Source organism: Delphinapterus leucas, chromosome 2 (genome assembly GCF_059928025.1).
Source record: "Delphinapterus leucas isolate spDelLeu-1000000601 "Yukka" chromosome 2, BTC_Dleu_Yukka2, whole genome shotgun sequence".
Lineage (NCBI taxonomy): Eukaryota > Metazoa > Chordata > Mammalia > Artiodactyla > Monodontidae > Delphinapterus > Delphinapterus leucas.
The window spans coordinates 114,553,839-114,574,864 of record NC_143130.1 but is presented as its reverse complement, the minus strand read 5'-3'; the positions used below and the strand labels follow the sequence as shown (position 1 = coordinate 114,574,864).

General features: G+C 37.6%; 1 protein-coding gene across 10 annotated transcripts in view; it reads right to left on the bottom strand.

Annotated features, from left to right (window-relative positions):
- AP4S1 (adaptor related protein complex 4 subunit sigma 1) overlaps positions 1-21,026 on the bottom strand; it is a 59,791-nt gene that overhangs the window by 16,835 nt on the left and 21,930 nt on the right. For all 10 annotated transcript variants that reach the window (XM_089907580.1, XM_022553568.3, XM_022553567.3 and 7 more), the window contains one exon: positions 1,956-2,163. In XM_089907580.1, coding sequence (XP_089763706.1) covers positions 1,956-2,093 — 138 coding nt within the window. In that variant the 5' untranslated portion in view covers positions 2,094-2,163. The remainder of the gene's footprint in view (positions 1-1,955; positions 2,164-21,026) is intronic.

Here is a 21,026-nt window from a genome sequence, read left to right as displayed (position 1 = left end):
GAGGAAACAACTCCCTTCCCATTCATCTCTCTCCTAAAGCCATTGTACAAAGGGGGAGAGGAAGGCACTGGGTGGACAGGAATTGGACAGCAGGCTGAAGGTACAGTGTTGCCCTTCCTTTGGATTTTTGGGTGCGCTTGACCAAATGTGACTGAGCAAGAACGGCATGACTTTTTGCACTGGAATATGTTGCTCTATGGTGTTCAGATGTACCTGGGAATGAAGCTGCAAGTTGTTTTGTTTTGTTTTGTTTTGGTTTGGGTTTTTTTGGCCATGCTACACAGCTTGTGGGATCTTAGCTCCCTAACCAGGGATCGAACCCACATCCCTGGCAGTGAAAGCACAGAGTCCTAAACACTAGACCACCAAGGAATTTCCGAAGCTGCAAGTTTTGATTATGGCATTTCTTCCACGGGAAAGCCATTCAACGATCTATATAATGGAGGAGTTTGAGGCTTTTATTAGACATTAGGATAAAAGTATTAAGTCCAGGACCATTCTGCAGCTTTTGGTTCATTGTAGAGCCAGTATTATTTCTGTTCAGTCAGATCTTTCAAGGAAACAAAATCTATTTGAAAGAACTGAGGAACATTTTTCAAAGACTCTCAGGAGTTTCTGACATTCAAAAAAAAGGTATCCAAGCACCTTTGTGGATAAAATAAAAATGAAGCTGAGATTGTGTTACTTTGGTACCTGATTATGCTAAAAGCCCAGTGGGTTCCCTTTAAAATCTAAGATAATTTAGAATGCTTCAAAAATATCTAATGGTATGTTCATTTCAAAGCATATATTTCAGAGGGTAACCTATCAGTGAAAACTATGAAATTGTAGAGTGCCTATGTAGAAAGATTCAAACAGAAATACTTCTGCAGTTTGTTTACCTTTACTTAAAGTATGTGGCTATTAACACAGTCCTTTAATAGTTTTTGTTTTCTTTTGACAACTACATAAAGCAGTGTGTGCCATGGCAGTCCAAAGTAGTAATTCAAAGAGGACTCTGAGATGTTCTGACTGGAAAATCAATTTAGAAGCCAAGGGAAACACAGTTCTAATGCGTAACTTGTGAGCACTGATGTAGCTTAATATTTTATGACTTACCAGTGGTTCCCAAGAGCAGCCTTTCTACATATGCAGTGAAAAAGAGAACTAGCAAAATTAATGGGTGATTTAAATAAGCCTTCTGAATTTGTATTAGTTTGCTCAGTGATTTCCAAGGATTCCAAGTTTAGGGCCTAGACTAAGTAATTCTCCAACTAAAGTCCTTTGTAAAAGTAGACTCAGTTTTTACAATTCCTGTTTACTATTATTTTAACGATTTAATTTAACCTCAATTTTGGCAGAATGGATAGATTTGTTGTTTCATATGAATTTTTTAACTTCCGTTTCTCCCATCTATATAATAAGACAAGTACAAATCAAATTTGTTTTGTTTTTAAATTACTTTTTCCAGTATTACCTTGGTGGTAAATTTATAAAAATGATAAGCAGAAAAAAACTGCACTCCACATGAGAATCATGCTATTATCCTCCGGCACAAAGTGGGTCTTGACTGTTCCCCTCTATACTGGTCATCTGACCTTCATCTTTTGGCTTAAAGAAAGCCGTCTGCTACAGGCACTCCTAAGAGTTCCAAGGGCTGAATTCATATGAATAAAAAAAAAAGGTATGTCTATTAGCAGGCTTAAATTTGAGCTGCCACTTCCATAGTGCAATAAGACAAATATGCTGACCTAAATATGAACCCAAGACTTTTCCTGATTTTCTTTGCTTTTATTTTCCTTAAGGGGATGTAAAGAGAGCTATGCGGCAGTCTTCATTTCACTTCATTTGTTAATTTTCCCTAATAGCTATTGAAAGAATGTAGTTCGAAGAAAACGATGGCCCCTGCGACTCAGTAATAATAAATCTGCCACTGCTGAGTTGAATGCAGAGATCAAAGAGAATCAGAAACTTACTTGTTCATTGGATCGAGAGAGACAGCTCTTTATGACTTCTGTTTCCAGAAGCGTACGCTTATTAATCTCCACATGTTCATAGTACTTAGAAAGTCGGGTCTGCCCTTGTTTATTCACCATAAGGAAAAATTTTATCATTTTTTTTTCTGGCCAGTATTTTTCCAAATATAGTTCAAAAGTTATGGCGAGGGGTAGCTGTAACCAGAACCTGAAGAATAAAAGAACAACAGAAAGGCAAGATCAAATTTCTCAAGAATCATATTAAATGTGTTCTGTAGATGAACCAGAAGTAAAACGTCTTCTGATAACATTGGTCTTCACTCCTGTGAACTAAATGAGACTTTAATAAATAACTAAAGATAAATTTTCCTTAGTTATCCTCCAAAACATTTTTGAGTATCTACAGTAGTTCTACTCATATTCATTCAATTGTTTCATCAATCTTGTTGGGCGCCAACTATGTGTCAAGCACCAGAAGGAGAATATGGATGAAGAAGTAATGATTTCTGATCTTCAGATCATGACACCTAGCAAAGGTACTGGATAGGTAAACAAGTAACAGCAGTACAGGGTGATGAGTTATAACTGGGACAGGTATACTTCTGTGGTGCACAAAAGGGAGGGACAAGGAGCATCATGGGAAAGTTGGGAATGGCTTCCCAGACAAGGGGCATTTAAGCAAGATCTTGAAGAATGACCCAGAGGGAGAGACTCTGAGGCACAGAAAATAGGGGTATGAAAGCTTTGGGAAGTTCACTTTGGTTGCAGGTCAGGGGGCAAGAAGAATGGTCACAGGAAATTGAGCTGCTCACATAAGATAAAATTGGCTTTAGAAGTTATGTTAAGGAATATGAAATTTATTCTATGGACAATGGAGACAGGATGTGTAGTGAAGCTCTTCTTTCCTTAGTGTTGAAAGCAGTAGTAACATCAACTATTTGTCGAAGTCCTCGTACAAGGCCCCGTAACAAGTCCTATAAGGTTCTGTACTGAGCAATTTACATACATTATTCAGTTCTCACAATTTTCTGAGGCAGGGACTTCTGTTATCCCCATTTTAAGGATAAGAAAACTGCATTTTACAGATGTTAAGGCACCCAGCATACCTGGATTACTGTATGTCAGGGGTGAGATGCAGGTCAGAGGCTAAGCGCATGCACAGATCCATGACACCCCTACTCCTCATTCATGCTTGTGGGTTTATTTCAAACTCAGCTGTATTGAATCCCATGTTTGTTATTCTTATACTTAATATAGTTTTTGAAATAATCAATGCAAAAGCGCACAATATTGACCAATGGCCAATTCTTTCCTCATGAGCATCAGAGCTCTCTCAGGCCAATCTTACAATATCATATTCACATTTTGTAATATCTTTGAAAATCAGTGCAAAAGACCAAGGTTAACAATAGTTCTTAAGCGAAATTTTAAAACTTGGAATAATTTTACAGAATAGTTGCAACAGATGATGAGATAATATTTTTATATTATTTTTTGCCTTCCTAGCTCATCTTTTATTTCCTAAACCCTATCAGACAGGCGGTTATCTCATAACAATTCCAAACATTAAGAGCTGGTTAGAGGCAGATCCAGTCTGGCAAAGCCTGGGGCTGCTGTGTTCATTCGGTGTGCAGAACAGGATGTCATCTAGACCAGCTCAGCCGGGGATTTGACAGCTGTGCCACAGGGGGAGGCCTGTGGTCATTCACTCCCTTTTCCAGGAAGATAAACTCACTACTGTAGGTGGCATTGCAACATACTCTGTGTTATTTAGTCATTTGGTGTTAAGTCCTGCTTTTATCCTCCTTACAAATTACTGCCAGTAAAAATTATGGCAGATGACTAATAAATTAAGATTACCATCCTTTCCTTTATTCCCTTTCAGCAAAGTTATTTTAAAACCATCTATGAAAGTTAGAAATGACAATCCTATACCCTGGACTCCAACTGCCAGGTAAAAGAAAATATTGTCTCAAAGGTACTCATGGCCAAACCATTGCCTTTAAATGCCCTGGTTGCATTAAGTGGTAAAATGAGATGTAAAATGATCCCACTGAGATGCTACACCAAGGGATCAAATTGGTTTCCACCTTACAAGCACAGCATTCCTTCCCACTGACTTCAAGAGCAAGGATGACAAACAAGGACGTGCTGAACTGATACTCATTAGGACACAAGTCTTGAAAATGGTAGCTGAAGGCATCTAAAGACTTGAATACAGTATTTTTTTTTGCACGCTCATAAACAATTACACGATTTACAACTGTAGGATTACACAGTGGTAATAAAGCGGACAAGCAAAACTGTAAAGTATTTCTATTATAAAATATACAACACCAAAATATACAATGTGGAGACTCAGAGACAGGTACATGTTTGAGAACTGAAGATGAATGACATAAGCACCTATCCTGGTTACTAATTACCAGGGAGGAGGGAGATCAAATAATTATGAAACTGAGGTAGGGCAGTAAGAAGGAATATGCTTAGACAAGTGCTGGGAGTGGTCGGCGAGCAGATATGAACTTCCTCTGTTAATATACTCTTTGCATTCAACAACACACGGGCTGGGAAAGATGTCTTGATTGCCAAGAAGTTAGGAGATTCCACACCCAAGAACTTGTGTGAATGTGTGTGAAAAATCAAGGAAGAATAAAAAAGAAACTTTACTGGAGAAGACATTACACAAAGGGCGCTAGGATGCCTAAAGGCCAAGACTAGGGAGGTGGGTAGATTCACAGTAGAATATAAACAGATCAGCGTCCCAGTCCTCTACGTGATGTAAACTTAATGCTTAGAGAAAAGACAGACTGGAAAGACTAAAGTAAGTATTGAATTGGGCACAGTTTTCATACTTCTGATGGTGTATTTCTGGGAGTTAGAACTGGAAGAATCTTTATAGGTTGTCATACCCAAAGATGACAAATAGATTTCAACTTGGCCAACTTTGATTAACTGTACTAACTGCATTGAGCACTGTGTTGGGAAGGATTCTGAAGCTGTTTTCAGGTTCAGAGCAAGACGATGTCATGAATAATTAGTAATGTCAGTTGTGGGTTAGGAAGCAGGGTGTGGCAACATATGCACCTTGTATCTGTCATCTCTGATGTGCACTCCATTTTGTAGATGGGAAAACTGGTAATCTGAGATGCAGAGTGAAGTCCTGAATTCTGGTCTCTTGACTCATAATGCTGTCTTTATCACATTGCCTCTGTCTCACTCAGTGTATTAGTGTCATTAAGTCCATTTAAGCTTAAGAAGCATCAACTTCAGGTATCTTTGGGAATGATCAACTCAACATTATCTTTTCTAATGCTGCTGCACAATGAATGGAAAATACCAAACAATTCACTGCACGAAAACAGTAGAGTAGGAAGTTTCTGGAAATGAAAATGTTATTTGATGATGGCTAACATCCTTTCTAGCTCTAAATGCTTTCTATGTACCCCAGAACCATAATATTGTAAAACTCACACACACACACATACACATACACACACACACACACACACTCAGGGAATATCAGACAAAAACTTTGTTTTTGCCCCATGAAAATGACTGAAATAAAATCCCCCAAGTTACAAAGCCAATTTCCACCAAAAACTGTATACTACTCGTAAGGTATAATAGTCAAAAGCATGAACTAGGTAGAGCTTGACTGTTTGGCTCTACTACTTATTAGCCTTGTGATACTGGGAAAATTACTTAATCTTCCTGTACTCAGTCTGAGGTACAATGGGAATAATATTAGTACTGACCTTCTAGATTGTGAGGAGTAGTTAGTATATGTAACATTCTTAGAACAGTGTTTGGCAGTTGGCATGAAGTGAGTGCTATGTAAGTGTTGGCCAATGTCATTACGATAGTATATCACCTCTTCCTCAGACAAGCCTTTCCTGCCTATCCCAATCCCTCTTTCTAACCACAAAAAGTTGGCTATCTTTTCTTTGAACCCATCACTGTATCTTACAAAACCTGTCACCCTAAATAATCACTATTTGATTACATTCTGAGCTCCCCAACCAGACCAGTGATTTTCACTGTTTTACTGTGATATATTTTACGCTGTGATATATTTTACATTGTGACCCAGTATACAGGTACATACATATCTGAATGGAAGTTCATAAAACAATACTCGCCCATACTTTGTGTATTGTACTCCAGTATCTTCTATGACCTTTCATTTTATAAAAAATGCAGTTGTGAGGGGTTTGGATTACACAGATGTATGGATTTTTCAAAACTCACCAAATGTAAATTTTATATAAAAAGAAACTAATACTCTGGTTGATGATATACATGCTGAAGTATTGGGGGGAAATGTACTGATGTCTACAATTTACTTTTTTTTGGGGGGGGGCGGGCTGTGCTGCCTGGCTTGCAGGATCTCAGTTCCCCAACCAGGGATCAAACCCGGGCCAAGGCAGAGAAAGCCCGGAAACCTAACCACTAGGCCACCAGGGAACTCCTTATAATTTACCTTGAAATGCACCAAAAAAACTAAGATAAATTAATGGATGGGTAGACAGATGGATAGATGGTTAGATATATGATAAAGTAAGTACAGTTGGCCCTCTAGATCTGTGGGTTCCATATCCACAGATTCAACCAACCATGGACTGAACATATTTGGGAAAAAAAATTCCAATATGTTCCTAAAAGCAAAACTTGAATATGCCGTGCACTGGCGACTATTTACATAGCATTTACATTGTATTAGATATTATAAGTAATTTAGAGTTATTTCTAGCTTAAGTTATTTTAAAGTATATGGAAGGATATGCGTAGGTATTATATATGCAAACACTAAGCCATTTTACATAAGGAACTTGAACATGCACCGATTTGGGTATGTGTGGGAACTCTAGAACCAATCCCCCATGGATACTGAGGGACGGATGACTATATAGTAAAAGATTAATGGTAGAATTTAGGTGGTGAGTATATGGGAATTCACTGTGAAATTCTTTTCAGCTTTGTAGTATATTTGAAAATCGTCACAACAAAATATTGAGGAAAAATGCTAGTTGTGGCCCACTGCTACATTTTTTTTAATTCCATAGATTTTATTTTTTAGAATAGTTTTAGATTTACAGAAAAAATTGCAAGGACAGTATAGAGTGTTCTCATATACTCCACACCCAGTTTCCCCTATTATCAACATCTTAGTTATTATGGTACATATGTTACAATTAATGAATTGATACATTATTATTACCTGAAGTCTATACTTTATTCAGATTTCCTTACATTTTACTGAATGTCCTTTTCCAGTTATAGGATCCCATATTATATTTAATCTTCACATCTCCTTGGAATGCACTTGGCTTTGACAGTTTCTTACACTTTCCTTGTTTTTGATGACCTTGACAGTTTTAAAGAACACTGATCAGGTATTTTATAAAATGTCCTTCTATTGAGAGTTGTCTGATGTTTTTCTCATGATTAGACTGGCTATATGGGTTTTGGGGAGGAAAACAACAGAGGTCAAGTGCCATTTTCATCACATCCTATCAAGGGCACATACTACCAACATGACCTATCACTATTGATGTTACCTTGGTCACCTGGCTGAGGTAGTTTCTGTCAGGTTTCTTTACTGTAAAGTTATTCCCTAACCCCATCCCCTGCCCTTTCCATATTGTACTCGTTGGAAGGAATTCATTATGTACAGCCCACGTTTAAGGGGTAGAGATTTTAGTTTGATCTCCTTGAGGTGGGAGTATCTACATAAAATTATTTGAAATTCTACTGCACAGGAGATCTATTCTACCTATTTATTTATTTATTCAACCATTTATTTACATCAGTACTGACCCATGGATATTTTATTTTACACTTTGAGTTATAATCCAATATGACCCAATGATTTTTAATTTCAGAATCTGCTAAAGGACTGTGACCCAAAATTTGAAAAAGACTATACCAGACAATGAACTTGTGGGTAGGGTCTATATCTTACTTCAGATATTTGCATTGTGCCTAGTATATAGTGAACATCCAATAAATGTTTGTTGAGGGACTTTGCTGATGGTCCAGTGGTTAAGACTCTGAACTTCCACTGCAGGGGGCACAGGTTTGATCCCTGGGCAGGGAATTAAGATCCTGTATGCCGTGCAGCACAGCCAAAATATATTAAAAAATAAATAAATAAAATTGTTGAATGAATGAAAGCTTTTTCTGTTTAGCAATAAATTTTCCTTAAATAAAAATAACAAAAGTATTCAAGCAAAAAAATCATATAAAATACCCTGGTATCCCAACTCCTGCTGCAAATCCTGTTCATCTTACCAAAGACTGAACCAATGTTTTTCAATATGTTTAGTGCATATCCTTCTAGACCTTTTCTATACATTTACATGTAAATATTCATGCATGTGTAGCAACTCTATTTTTTAAACATAAATGTGATCAATGAACTCCAAAATGTCAAGAGGCAGTGTAGTGTCTATTCTCTTCCAGTACCATTAAATGAACCTGGTCCACTCACAAGACCCCGGTTGGATTCTACAAAAGGACACTAAAGGGATGTATTTTTGAATTCATCAAAAGGACATCCTGCTGAAACAATCTAGCTCAGGCTTTCCTGGGTCTTTGTCCCATTGGTCCAGTACCTTGGCTCCCATTCTGGCTCGGGTCTTGGTGCTTAATGAAATGGTTTGGAGTTCTACACTCTTGATCTTGATCTTCCACAACTTGATCTTTGGTATCTGCCCTTTGGCTATAACTCCAAGGGGCTTTGGCACCCAGCCCTTGCACTATATAATATTATATAATATCTAACTTACAAACTGGTGGCAAAGATTAAATGAAGAAATAATACAGTTTTTGTAAAATGTTTAGCACACTGACTTCTTTCATTTCCTCCCTTTATGTGTATTAAATTAGAGGGACTTAACATGGTGGCCCAGTGGGTAAGAATCCACCTGCCAATGCAGGGAACACAGGTTTGATCCCTGGTCTGGGAAATTCCCACATGCCGCAGAGCAACTAAGACATGTGCCACAACTACTGAGCCTGCGTCCTAGAACCTGTGAGTCACAACTAGTGAGCCCGCGTCCAACAGCTACTGAAGCCCGCGTGCGTAGAGCCGGTGTTCCGCAAAGAGAGAAGCCACTGCAATGAGAAGCCTGTGCACTGCAATGAAGAGAAGCCCCCGCTCGCCACAACTAGAGAAAGCCCGTGCACAGCAACGAAGACACAATGCAGCCAAAAATAAATAAAATTTAAAAATTTATTTAAAAAATTACAGAGCAGAAGCAAGAAGAACTACAATCCTGCAGCCTGTGGAACAAAAACCACATTCACAGAAAGATAGACAAGATAAAAAGGCAGAAGGCTATATACCAGATGAAGGAACAAGATAAAACCCCAGAAAAACAACTAAATGAAGTGCAGATAGGCAACCTTCTAGAAAAGGAATTCACAATAATGATAGTGAAGATGATCCAGGAGCTTGGATCATGAATGGAGGCAAAGATCAAGAAAGTGCAAGAAATGTTTAACCAAGACCTAAAAGACTTAAAGAACAAACAAACAGAGATGAACAATACAATAATTGAAATGAAAAATACACTAGAAGGAATCAATAGCAGAATAACTGAGGCAGAAGAATGGATAAGTGACCTGGAAGACAGAATGGTGGAATTCACTGCTGCAGAACAGAATAAAGAAAAAAGAATGAAAAGAAATGAAGACAGCCTAAGAGGCCTCTGGGGCAACGTTAAACAAAAGAACATTCGCATTATAGGGGTCCCAGAAAGAGAAGAGAGAGAGAAAGGACCCGAGAAAATATTTGAAGAGATTATAGTTGAAAACTTCCCTAACATGGGAAAGGAAATAGCTACCCAAGTCCAGCAAGCACAGAGAGTCCCATACAGGATAAACCCAAGAAGAAACACGCCGAGACACATAGTAATCAAACTGGCAAAAATTAAAGACAAAGAAAAATTATTGAAAGCAACAAGGGAAAAATGACAAATAACATACAAGGGAACTCCCATAAGGTTAACAGCTGATTTCTCAGCAGAAACTCTACAAGCCAGAAGGGAGTGGCATGATATACTTAAAGTGATGAAAGGGAAGAACCTACAACCAAGAGTACTCTACCTGGCAAGGATCTCATTCAGATTTGATGGAGAAATCAAAAGCTTTAGAGACAAGCAAAAGCTAAGAGAATTCAGCACCACCAAACCACCTCTACAACAAATGCTAAAGGAACTTCTCTAAGTGGGAAACACAAGAGAAAAAAAGGACCTGCAAAAACAAACCCAAAACGATTAAGAAAATGGTAATAGGAACATACATCTCAATAATTACCTTAAACATGAATGGATTAAATGCTCCAACCAAAAGACAAAGGATTGCTGAATGGATACAAAAACAAGACCCATATATATGCTGTCTACAAGAGACCCACAACAGACCTAGGGACACATACAGACTGAAAGTGAGGGGATGGAAAAAGATATTCCATGCAAATGGAAATCAAAACAACATTGGAGTAGCAATACTCACATCAGATAAAATAGACTTTAAAATGAAGAATGTTACAAGAGACAAGGAAGGACACTACATAATGATCAAGGGATCAATCCAAGAAGAAGACATAACAATTATAAATATATATGCACCCAACATAGGAGCACCTCAATACATAAGGCAACTGCTAACAGCTATAAAGGAGGAAATCGACAGTGACACAATAATAGTGGGGGACTTTTAACACCTCACTTACACCAATGAACAGATCATCCAAACAGAAAATTAACAAGGAAACACAAGCTTTAAATGATATAATAGACCAGATAGATTTATTGATATTTATAGGACATTCCATCCAAAAACAGCAGATTACACTTTCTTCTCAAGTGCGCACGGAACATTCTCCAGGGTAGATCACATCTTCGGTCACAAATCAAGCCTCAGTAAATTTAAGAAAATTGAAATCATATCAAGCATCTTTCCTGACCACAATGCTATGAGATTAGAAATCAATTACAGGGGAAAAAACGTAAAAAACACAAACACAGGAGGCTAAACAATATGGTATTAAATAACCAAGAGATCACTGAAGAAATCAAAGAGGAAATCAAAAAATACCTACAGATAAATGACAATGAAAACACGACAATCCAAAACCTATGGGATGCAGCAAAAGCAGTTCTAAGAGGGAAGTTTATAGCTATACAAGCCTACCTCAAGAAACAAGAAAAATCTCAAATAAACAATCTAAACTTACACCTAAAGGAGCTAGGAAAAGAAGAACAAACAAACCCCAAAGCTGGCAGAAGGAAAGAAATCATAAAGATCTGAGCAGAAATAAATGAAATAGAAACAAAGAAAACAATAGCAAAGATCAATAAAACTAAAAGCTCGTTCTCTGAGAAGATAAACAAAATTGATAAACCATTAGCCAGACCCATCAAGAAAAAGAGGGAAAGGACTCAAATCAATAAAATTAGAAATGAAAAAGGAGAAGTTACAACAGACACCGCAGAAATACAAAGCATCCTAAGAGGCTACTACAAGCAACCCTATGCTATTAAAATGGACAACCTGGAAGAAATGGACAAATTCTTAGAAAGGTATAACCTCCCAAGACTGAACCAGGAATTAATAGAAAATATGAACAGACCAATCACAAGTAATGAAATTGAAACTGTGATTAAAAATCTTCCAACAAACAAAAGTCCAGGACCAGATGGCTTCACAGGTGATTTCTATCAAACATTTAGAGAAGAGCTAACACCCATCCTTCTCAATCTCTTCCAAAAACTTGCAGAGGAAGGAACACTCCCAAACTCATTCTACGCGGCCACCATCACCCTGATACCAAAAGCAGACAAAGATACTACTAAAAAAGAAAATTACAGACCAATATCACTGATGGATATAGATGCAAAAATCCTCAACAAAATACTAGCAAACAGAATCCAACAACACATTAAAAGGATCATACACCATGATCAAGTAGGATTTACCCCAGGGATGCAAGGATTCTTCAATATACGCAAATCAATCAATGTGATACACCATGTTAACAAACTGAAGGAAAAAAAACATATGATCATCTCAATAGATGCAGAAAAAGCTTTTGACAAAATTCAACATTGATTTATGATAAAAACTCTCCAGAAAGTGGGCATAAAGGGAACCTACCTCAACAAAATAAAGGCCATATACGACAAACCCACAGCCAACATTCTCAATGGTGAAAAACTGAAAGCATTTCCTCTAAGATCAGGAACAAGACAAGGATGCCTACTCTCACCACTATTATTCAACATAGTTTTGGAAGTCCTAGCCACGACAATCAGAGAAGAAAAAGAAATAAAAGGAAGACAAATTGGAAAAGAAGTAGTAAAACTGTCACTGGTGCGGATGACATGATACTATACATAGAGAATCCTAAAGATGCCACCAGAAAACTACTAGAGCTAATCAATGAGTTTGGTAAAGTTTCAGGATACAAACTTAATGCACAGAAATCTCTTGCATTCCTATACATTAAGCATGAAAAATCTGAAAGCGAAATTAAGGAAACACTCCCATTTCCCATTCCAACAAAAAGAATAAAATACCTAGGAATAAACCTATGTAGGTAGACAAAAGACCTGTATGCAGAAAACTATAAGACACTGATGAAAGAAATTAAAGATGATACCAACAGATGGAGAGATATACCATGTTCTTGGATTGAAAGAATCAATACTGTGAAAATGACTATACTACCCAAGGCAATCTACAGATTCAATGCAATCCCTATCAAATTACCAATGGCACTTTTTACAGAACTAGAACAAAAAATCTTAAAATTTGTATGGAGACACAAAAGACCCCGAATAGACAAAGCAGTCTTGAGGGAAAAAAACGGAGCTGGAGGAATCAGCCTCACTGACTTCAGACTATACTACAAAACTACAGTAATCAAGACAATATGGTAGTGGCACAAAAACAGAAACACAGATCAGTGGAACAAGACAGAAAGCCCAGAGATAAACCCACGCATCTATGGTCAACTAATCTATGACAAAGGAGGCAAGGATATACAATGGAAAAAAGACAGTCTCTTCAATAAGTGGTGCTGGGGAAACTGGACAGCTACATGTAAAAGAATGAAATTAGAACACTCCCTAACACCATACACAAAAATAAACTCAAAATGGATTAGAGACCTAAATGTAAGACTGGACACTATAAAACTCTTAGAGGAAAGCACAGGAAGAACACTCTTTGACATAAATCACAGCAAGATCTTTTTTGATCCACCTCCTAGCTTAATGGAAATAAAAACAAAAATAAACAAATGGGACCTAATGAAACTGAAAAGCTTTTGCACAGCAAAGGAAACCATAAACAAGATGAAAAGACAACCCTCAAAATGGGAAAAAATATTTGCAAACAAATCAAGAGACAAAGGATTAATCTCCAAAATATATAAACAGCTCATGCAGTTCAATATTAAAGAAACAAACAACCCAATCTAAAAATGGGCAGAAGACCTAAGTAGGCATTTCTCCAAAGAAGACATACAGATGGCCAAGAAGCACATGAAAAGCTGCTCGACGTCACTAATTATTAGAGAAATGCAAATCAAAACTACAATGAGGTATCACCTCACACCAGTTAGAATGGGCATCATCAGAAAATCTACAAGCAACAAGTGCTGGAGAGGGTGTGGAGAAAAGGGAACCCTCTTGTGCTGTTGGTGGGAATGTAAATTGATACAGCCACTATGGAGAACAGTATGGAGGTTCCTTAAAAAACTAAAAATAGAATTACCATATTACCCAGCAATCCCACTACTGGGTATATATCCAGAGAAAACCATAATTCAAAAAGACACATGCACCCCAATGTACATTGCAGCACTATTTACAATAGCCAGGTCATGGAAGCAACCTAAATGCCCATCGACAGATGAATGGATAAAGAAGATGTGGTACATATATACAATGGAATATTACTCAGCCATAAAAAGTAACGAAATTGGGTCATTTGTAGAGACGTGGATGGATCTAGAGATTGTCATACAGAGTGAAGTAAGTCAGAAAGAGAAAAACAAATATCGTATATTAACGCATATATGTGGAACCCAGAAAAATGGTACAGATGAACTGGTTTGCAGGACAGAAATTGAGACACTGATGTAGAGAACAAACGTATGCACACCAAGGGGGGAAAGTGGTGGTAAGTGGGGTGGTGTGATGAATTGGGAGATTGGGATTGACATGTATACACTGATGTGTATAAAATTGATGACTAATAAGAACCTGCTGTATAAAGAAATAAATAAAATTCGATTTTAAAAAAACGCACCTAAAAATTAGAAAAATATGCTGATAAAGCTATATAAGGAAACAGATATGTATATGTTATTAGCAATTCCTTAATTTGTTACAAATTTTCTATAATGAAACCTGGTAGAATGTAACAAAAAGAATCATGAAAGTGATTCTACTTTTCAACTCAAGCAGTTCAGTCTTGGGAATCTATCCTAAGGTATAATTAAAAATCCATATGCATGAAAACATTTACAGCAACATCATTTACAGTAGTGAAAAATAAAACAAGCCCAGATACTACAAACTGAGAGCCAAGTTAAATGAACACCAACTTGATGTCTTTTAACCATTAAAATAAATATGCAGACTATGAGAATGGGAAAATGTAGATAATATAATGTTAAATCACAAAATCAGAACACCAAATTTATACCCATATTGATTATGTAGAAGGAACATCTGTATAGATAAAGATTAAAAAGACCAGACAGAAATCATGCAAAAACAAGAAATAAAACAAACAACAAAAGGACAAAAAGAAAAAGAGACCAAACAGATGAACCTTGAAAAAACTACTAAAGTGAAAGAAGCTAGTCACAAGGATGACATGTTATATGATTCCATGTATATGAAATGCTCAGAATAGGCAAATCTGTAGACACAGAAAGTAGGTAAAGGGCCAGGAGAGGGGGTTTGGAGGGTGAGGTCTAAGAAATGTGGGGTTGTGGTGATGGCTGCACAAATATGTGAATATATAAAAGCCATTGAATTGTATACTTTAAATGGGTGGTTTTTATGGTATGTGAATTATATCACAATAAAGCTTTTAAAAAGAGACTGAGAGACGAGACAATCTGGAAGAGCTCCTAACAGCCAAAGCTAGAAAGATGTGAACAACAAATAACATAGTTCTGGATTATAACCCAAAGTATAAAATAAGTACACATGAGTACATACTGATTTAAATACATGATGGAATAAATAAATGGGACAGAAGAGTATCAAACATATATGCTGATACTGTCTCCTCCAGGAGGTAGAGATTAATTCTCCCCTTCCATCTGAGGGTTAGCTGAACCTAGTGGCTCACTTCCAAAGAACAGAAGATGGGAATGGAAAATAGTAACTTTACAGTAGAAAACCTGGCACACACCACCTTAGTCAAGTGATGAAGGCTAAATCATCACGATGTCATGTTCCACCCCTGCCACCATACGACATGATGAGAAGAGTACTTCACCTCTGTGGTATTCTTCCCCAAACCCATAATTCCATTCTAATCATGAGAAAATACATTACACAAACCCACATTAAAGGATATTCTAAAAAATATCTGAGGCTTCCCTGGTGGCGCAGTGGTTGAGAGTCCGCCTGCCGATGCAGAGGACACGGGTTCGTGCCCCCGTCTGGGAAGATCCCACATGCCGCGGAGCCGCTAGGCCCGTGAGCCATGGCCGCTGAGCCTGCGCGTCCGGAGCCTGTGCTCCGCAACGGGAGAGGCCACAACAGTGAGAGGCCCGCGTACCGCAAAAAAAAAGAAAAAAAAAAAAAAAAAAAATCTGACCTGTACTCCCTGAAACGTGAAAAACAAGGAAAGCATGAGAACCTATCACGGGTCAGAGAAGATTTAAGGAGATAATAATGACTACATGCAGTGTGGTATCCTGCAGGGGCTCACAGAACAGAAAAGGATATTAATGAAAAACTGGTGAATAGTCTAAGTTTGGTTAATAATAATGCTACCCAAGTTGTTTTTTTAGATTTGACAAATGTACCATGGTAATGCGAGAAGATAACATTAGGGGAGATAGGTGAGGGTATACAGAAATTCTCTGTACTGTCTTTGCAACGTTTTTATAAATCTAAAATTATTCCAAATATGGGGAGTTCCCTGGTGGCCTAGTGGTTAGGATTCCAGGCTTTCAATGCCATGGCCTGGGTTCAATCCCTGGTCGGGAAACCGAGATCCTGCAAGCCTCGTGGTGTGGCCAAAAATAAATCAGTAAAATAACATAAAATAATTCCAAATAAAAAGTTGACTAAAATAAAAAAGAGACCTACAAGTATTTCTATCAAAGTGAAGAGGGCTTGTTTGCTGGTGTGTATATTTAGTTATATTTGGTTCTATTGCTTAAATATCTTAATTTTTATCAGTATAATATAGATGTTTAGGTATGAGGTTCATTTTTATTAACATTCTCACTGATTATACTTGTCTTTCCTATTTTCTTTTAGCTAAGAGACATGCTAATTTTATTTATTTATCTACTTATTTATTTATTTACTTATGCTGCGCCGTGCAGCATGCGGGATCTAAGTTCCCTAACCAGATCGAACCCGTGCCCCTCAGCATTGGGAGCTCGGAGTCTTAACCACTGGACCGCCAGGGAAGTCCTGAGACACGCTAATTTTAATAGGTAAGGTGTGTGTATGTGCATAAATGTGTATGTTGTATAAATGGCTTAGTCTGCCAGTCTGTCAGGCTCTATTCTGACCTAGATAACATCTTGATGTCCCATTCATCTTTCTACCACATATCATCATTTGGGAACCTTCCCTCCTTTTCCTTAGCCCATGGGTTGGCAAGCTTTTTCTGAAAAGGGCCAGGTAATATTTTAGGCTTTGAGGGCCATGTGGCCCCTTTCACAACTACTCAATCAGTCTGCCACTGCAGGATGAAAGTAGCCACACATGATGTAAATAATATGTAAAGAAATGGGTATAACTGTGTTCCAATAAAACTTTACTTATAAAAATAATCAGCAACTGGATTTCATCTGCAGGCTGTCATTTGCTCTACTCTAGACCAGTGCTCATCAAACTTAATGAGCACATAAATCATTTGGGGAACATATTAAAATACAGAATCTGATTCAGTATGTCTGGGGCAGGGACCATACTCAGTGCATCAAAGTGTTAAAGACTCATTAAAGTACACACGTACAAGGTCATGAAGTCTGCCTTTCTGCTTATGAAATCATATCAAGTAACACCAACTGAGTGCTCACTAGGTACAAGATAGTAAAGTAAGAGAGTAAACAGAAACACAGGCATTACAGGTAATTTCTTTCATTTGTTCATGAATCTTAATCCCTACTGTGCTGGATAAGAGGGCAATCTGGCTTGACATGTCACCCACAGATCCTCAGGTTCATCCAGTTGATTTGGCTGGCTTGGGTGGCAGCCCCATCCCTCATGGCCCCAGGTAGTCTCTCTCAAAGTTGTACATATATTGGAATACAGTGACATTTCCAAGAAGCAGAGAATCATTCTTTTGCCAAGGATTTACCAGTAGCTGACAAGAATATTTCACTTCACCTCAAGAAATTACAACAATGCATTTAGACCCTTATGTCACACCATATACAAAAATTAACTCAAAATAGATCATAGACCTAACTGTAAGAGGTAAAACTATAAAACTTTTAGAAGAAACAGATTTAAGACCAAATGCATAATCCATAACAGAAAAAAAAAATTTGACGAACTGGATTTTATCAGATTGAAAAACTTATACTTTAAAAGATACCATTAAGAAAATGAAAAGGCACAGACTGGGAGAAATTATTTGCAAATCATATATCTGATAAAGGACTTGTATCTAGAATATATAAAAGACTTTTAATAGGAAGACATGCATCACAATTAAAAAATAAACAAAGAGGACCTACTGTATAACACAGGGAATTATATTCAATATCTTGTAATAACCTATAATGGAAAAGAATCTGAAAAAGAATATATATAGGGACTTCCCTGGTGGTCCAGTGGTTAAGAATCCGTCTTGCAATGCAGATTCGATCCCTGTTCCATCCCTGGTCAGGGAACTAAGATCCCAGATGCCTCGGGGCAACTAAGCCCGTGAGCTGCAACTACTGAGCCCACAAGCCACAACTAGACAGAAGTCCGTGCACCACAACGAAAGATCCCACATGCCACAACTAAGACCCAACGGAGCCAAAAATAAATAAATTTAAAAAAAAGAATACACACAAACACACACCAGAAACATCGCTGTACACCTGAAACACTGTAAATCAACTATACTTCAATAGAAAAAAGAACAATGGATCTGAAAATACATTTGAACAAACAGGATATATGAATGGCTAATAAGCACATGAAAAGATGTTCAACATCATTAAACCTTAGGAAAATGCAAATTAAAACTATAACAAGATACCACTTCACACCCACTTGAATAGCTATAACAAAAAATGCAGAAAATAACACATACTGGCCAGGAACCCTTATATGGTACTGGTGGAAATGTAAATGTTACAGTCACTTTTTTTTTTAGTTGAAGTATAGTTGATATACAATATTATATGTTACAGGTGTACAGTATAGTGATTCACAATTTTTAAAGGTTATACTCCATTTATAGTCATAAAACATTGGCTATATTTCCTGTGTTGTACAATATATCCTTGTACCTTATTTTATACATACTAGTTTGTACTTCTGAATCCCCTACCCTTATATTGCCCTGCCCCACTTCCCTCTCCCCACTGGTAACTATATCTGTAAGTCTGTTTCTTTTTTGTTATACTCACTAGTTTGTTGTATTTTTTCAATTCCACATATAAGTGATAACAGAGTATTTGTCTTTCTCTGCCTGACTTATTTCACTTAGCATAATAACCTCTAGGTCCATCCACGTTGCCGCAAATGGCAGAGTTTCATTTTTTTTAATAGTTCAGTAATATTCCATTGCATATACATATACCACATCTTCTTTATCCATTCATCTGTTGATAGACACTTAGGTTGTTTCCATATCTTGGCAATCATAAATAATGCTGCTATGAACATTGGGGTGCATGTATCTTTTCTAATTAGTGTTTTTATTTCTTTCAGATATACACCTAGGAGTGGAATTGCTGAGTCATATGGTAGTTTTATATTTCATTTTTTGAGAACCCTCCATACTGTTTTCCACAGGGACTGCACCAGTTTACATTCTCACCAACAGTGTATGAGAATTCCCTTTTCTCCACATCCTTGCCAACATTTGTTATTCGTGCTTTTTTTGATGATAGCCATTCTGACAAGTGTGAAGTGATATCTCATTGTGGTTTTTTTTTTTTTTTTCCCTTGGTACGCGGGCCTCTCACTGTTGTGGCCTCTCCCGTGTGGAGCACAGGCTCCGGACGTGCGGGCTCAGCGGCCATGGCTCACAGGCCTGGCTGCTCCGCAGCATGTGGGATTTTCCCAGACCGGGGCATGAACCCGTGTCCCCTGCATCGGCAGGTGGACTCGCAACCACTGCGCCACCAGGGAAGCCCTCATTGTGGTTTTGAGTTGCATGTCTCTGACAATTAGCAACGTTGAGCATCTTTTTCTTGTTCCTGTTGGCCATCTGTATGTCTTCCATGGAAAAATGTCTTTTCAGATCTTCAGTGCATTTTTTAATTGGGTTGTGTATTTTTTTTATTGAGTTGTATGAGCTGTTTATATATTTTGGATATTAACCTCTTATCAGTCATATCATTTGCAAATATTTTCTCCCATTCTGTGGGTAGTCTTTTCGTTTCTTTTGCTGTGCAAAATTTTTAAGTCTAATTAGGTCTCATTTGTTAATTTTTGCTTCTATTTTCTTTGTTTTAGAAAACAGATTCCAAACAATATTGCTACAATTTATGTCAAAGAGCATTCTGCTTATGTTTTCCTCCAAGAGTTTTATGGTTTCTGGTCTCAGATTTAGGTCTTTAATCCATTTGGGGTTTATTTTTGTATATGGTGTTAGACAATGTTCTAATTCAGCAGTCCCCAACCTTTTTGGCACCAGGGACTGGTTTCATGGAAGTCAATTTTTCCACAGATGGGGCAGGGGGCAGAGACATGGTGGTTCAGGCAGTCATGCGAGAGATGGGGAGTGGCAGATGAAGCTTCATTTGCTCGCCTGCCACTCACCTCCTGCTGTGCGGCCTGGTTCCTAACAGGCCGTGGGCTGGTTCGGGTCCATGGCCCAGGGGTTGGGGACCCCTGTTCTAATTCATTCTTTTACATGTAGTTGTCCAGTTTTCCCAGCACCACTTATTGAGGAGACTGTCTTTTCTCCATTGTACATTCTTGCCTGGTTTGTCATAGATTAATTGACCATAAATGCATGGATTTATTTCTGGGATGTATATTTTGGTCCATTGATCTCTATGTCTGTTTTTGTGCTAGTACCATATTGTTCTGATTACTGTAGTTTTATAATATAGTCTGAAGTCAGGAAGTGTGATTCCTCCCGCTCTGTTCTTCTTTCACAAGATTGTTTTGGCAATTCAGGGTCTTTGGTATTTCCATACAAATTTTTAAATTATTTGTTCTAGTTCTGTGAAAAATACCATTGGTATTAAAAAAAATTATTATTATTTTAATTTCTTTCTTTTTTTTTGGCTGCGTTGGGTCTTCGTTGCTGTGCATGGGCTTTCTCTAGTTGTGGCGAGCCCACTGGTATTTTTATAGGGATAGCACTGAATCTGTAGATTGCCTTGGGTAGCATGGTCATTTTAACAATATTGCTTCTTCCAATCTAAGAATACAGTATATCTTTATATCTATTTGTGTCATCTTCAATTTCATTCATCAGTGTCTGATAGTTTTCCAAGTACAGGTCTTTTACCTCTTAGGTAGGTTTATTCCTAGGTATTTTATTCTTTTTGATGTGATAAGAACTGGGTCTTCTTTTTTTTTTTTTGGCCGTGCCACATGGCTTGTAGGATCTTAGTTCCCCGACCAGGGATCGAACCCGCACCCTCAGCAGTGAAAACACGGAGTCCTAACCACT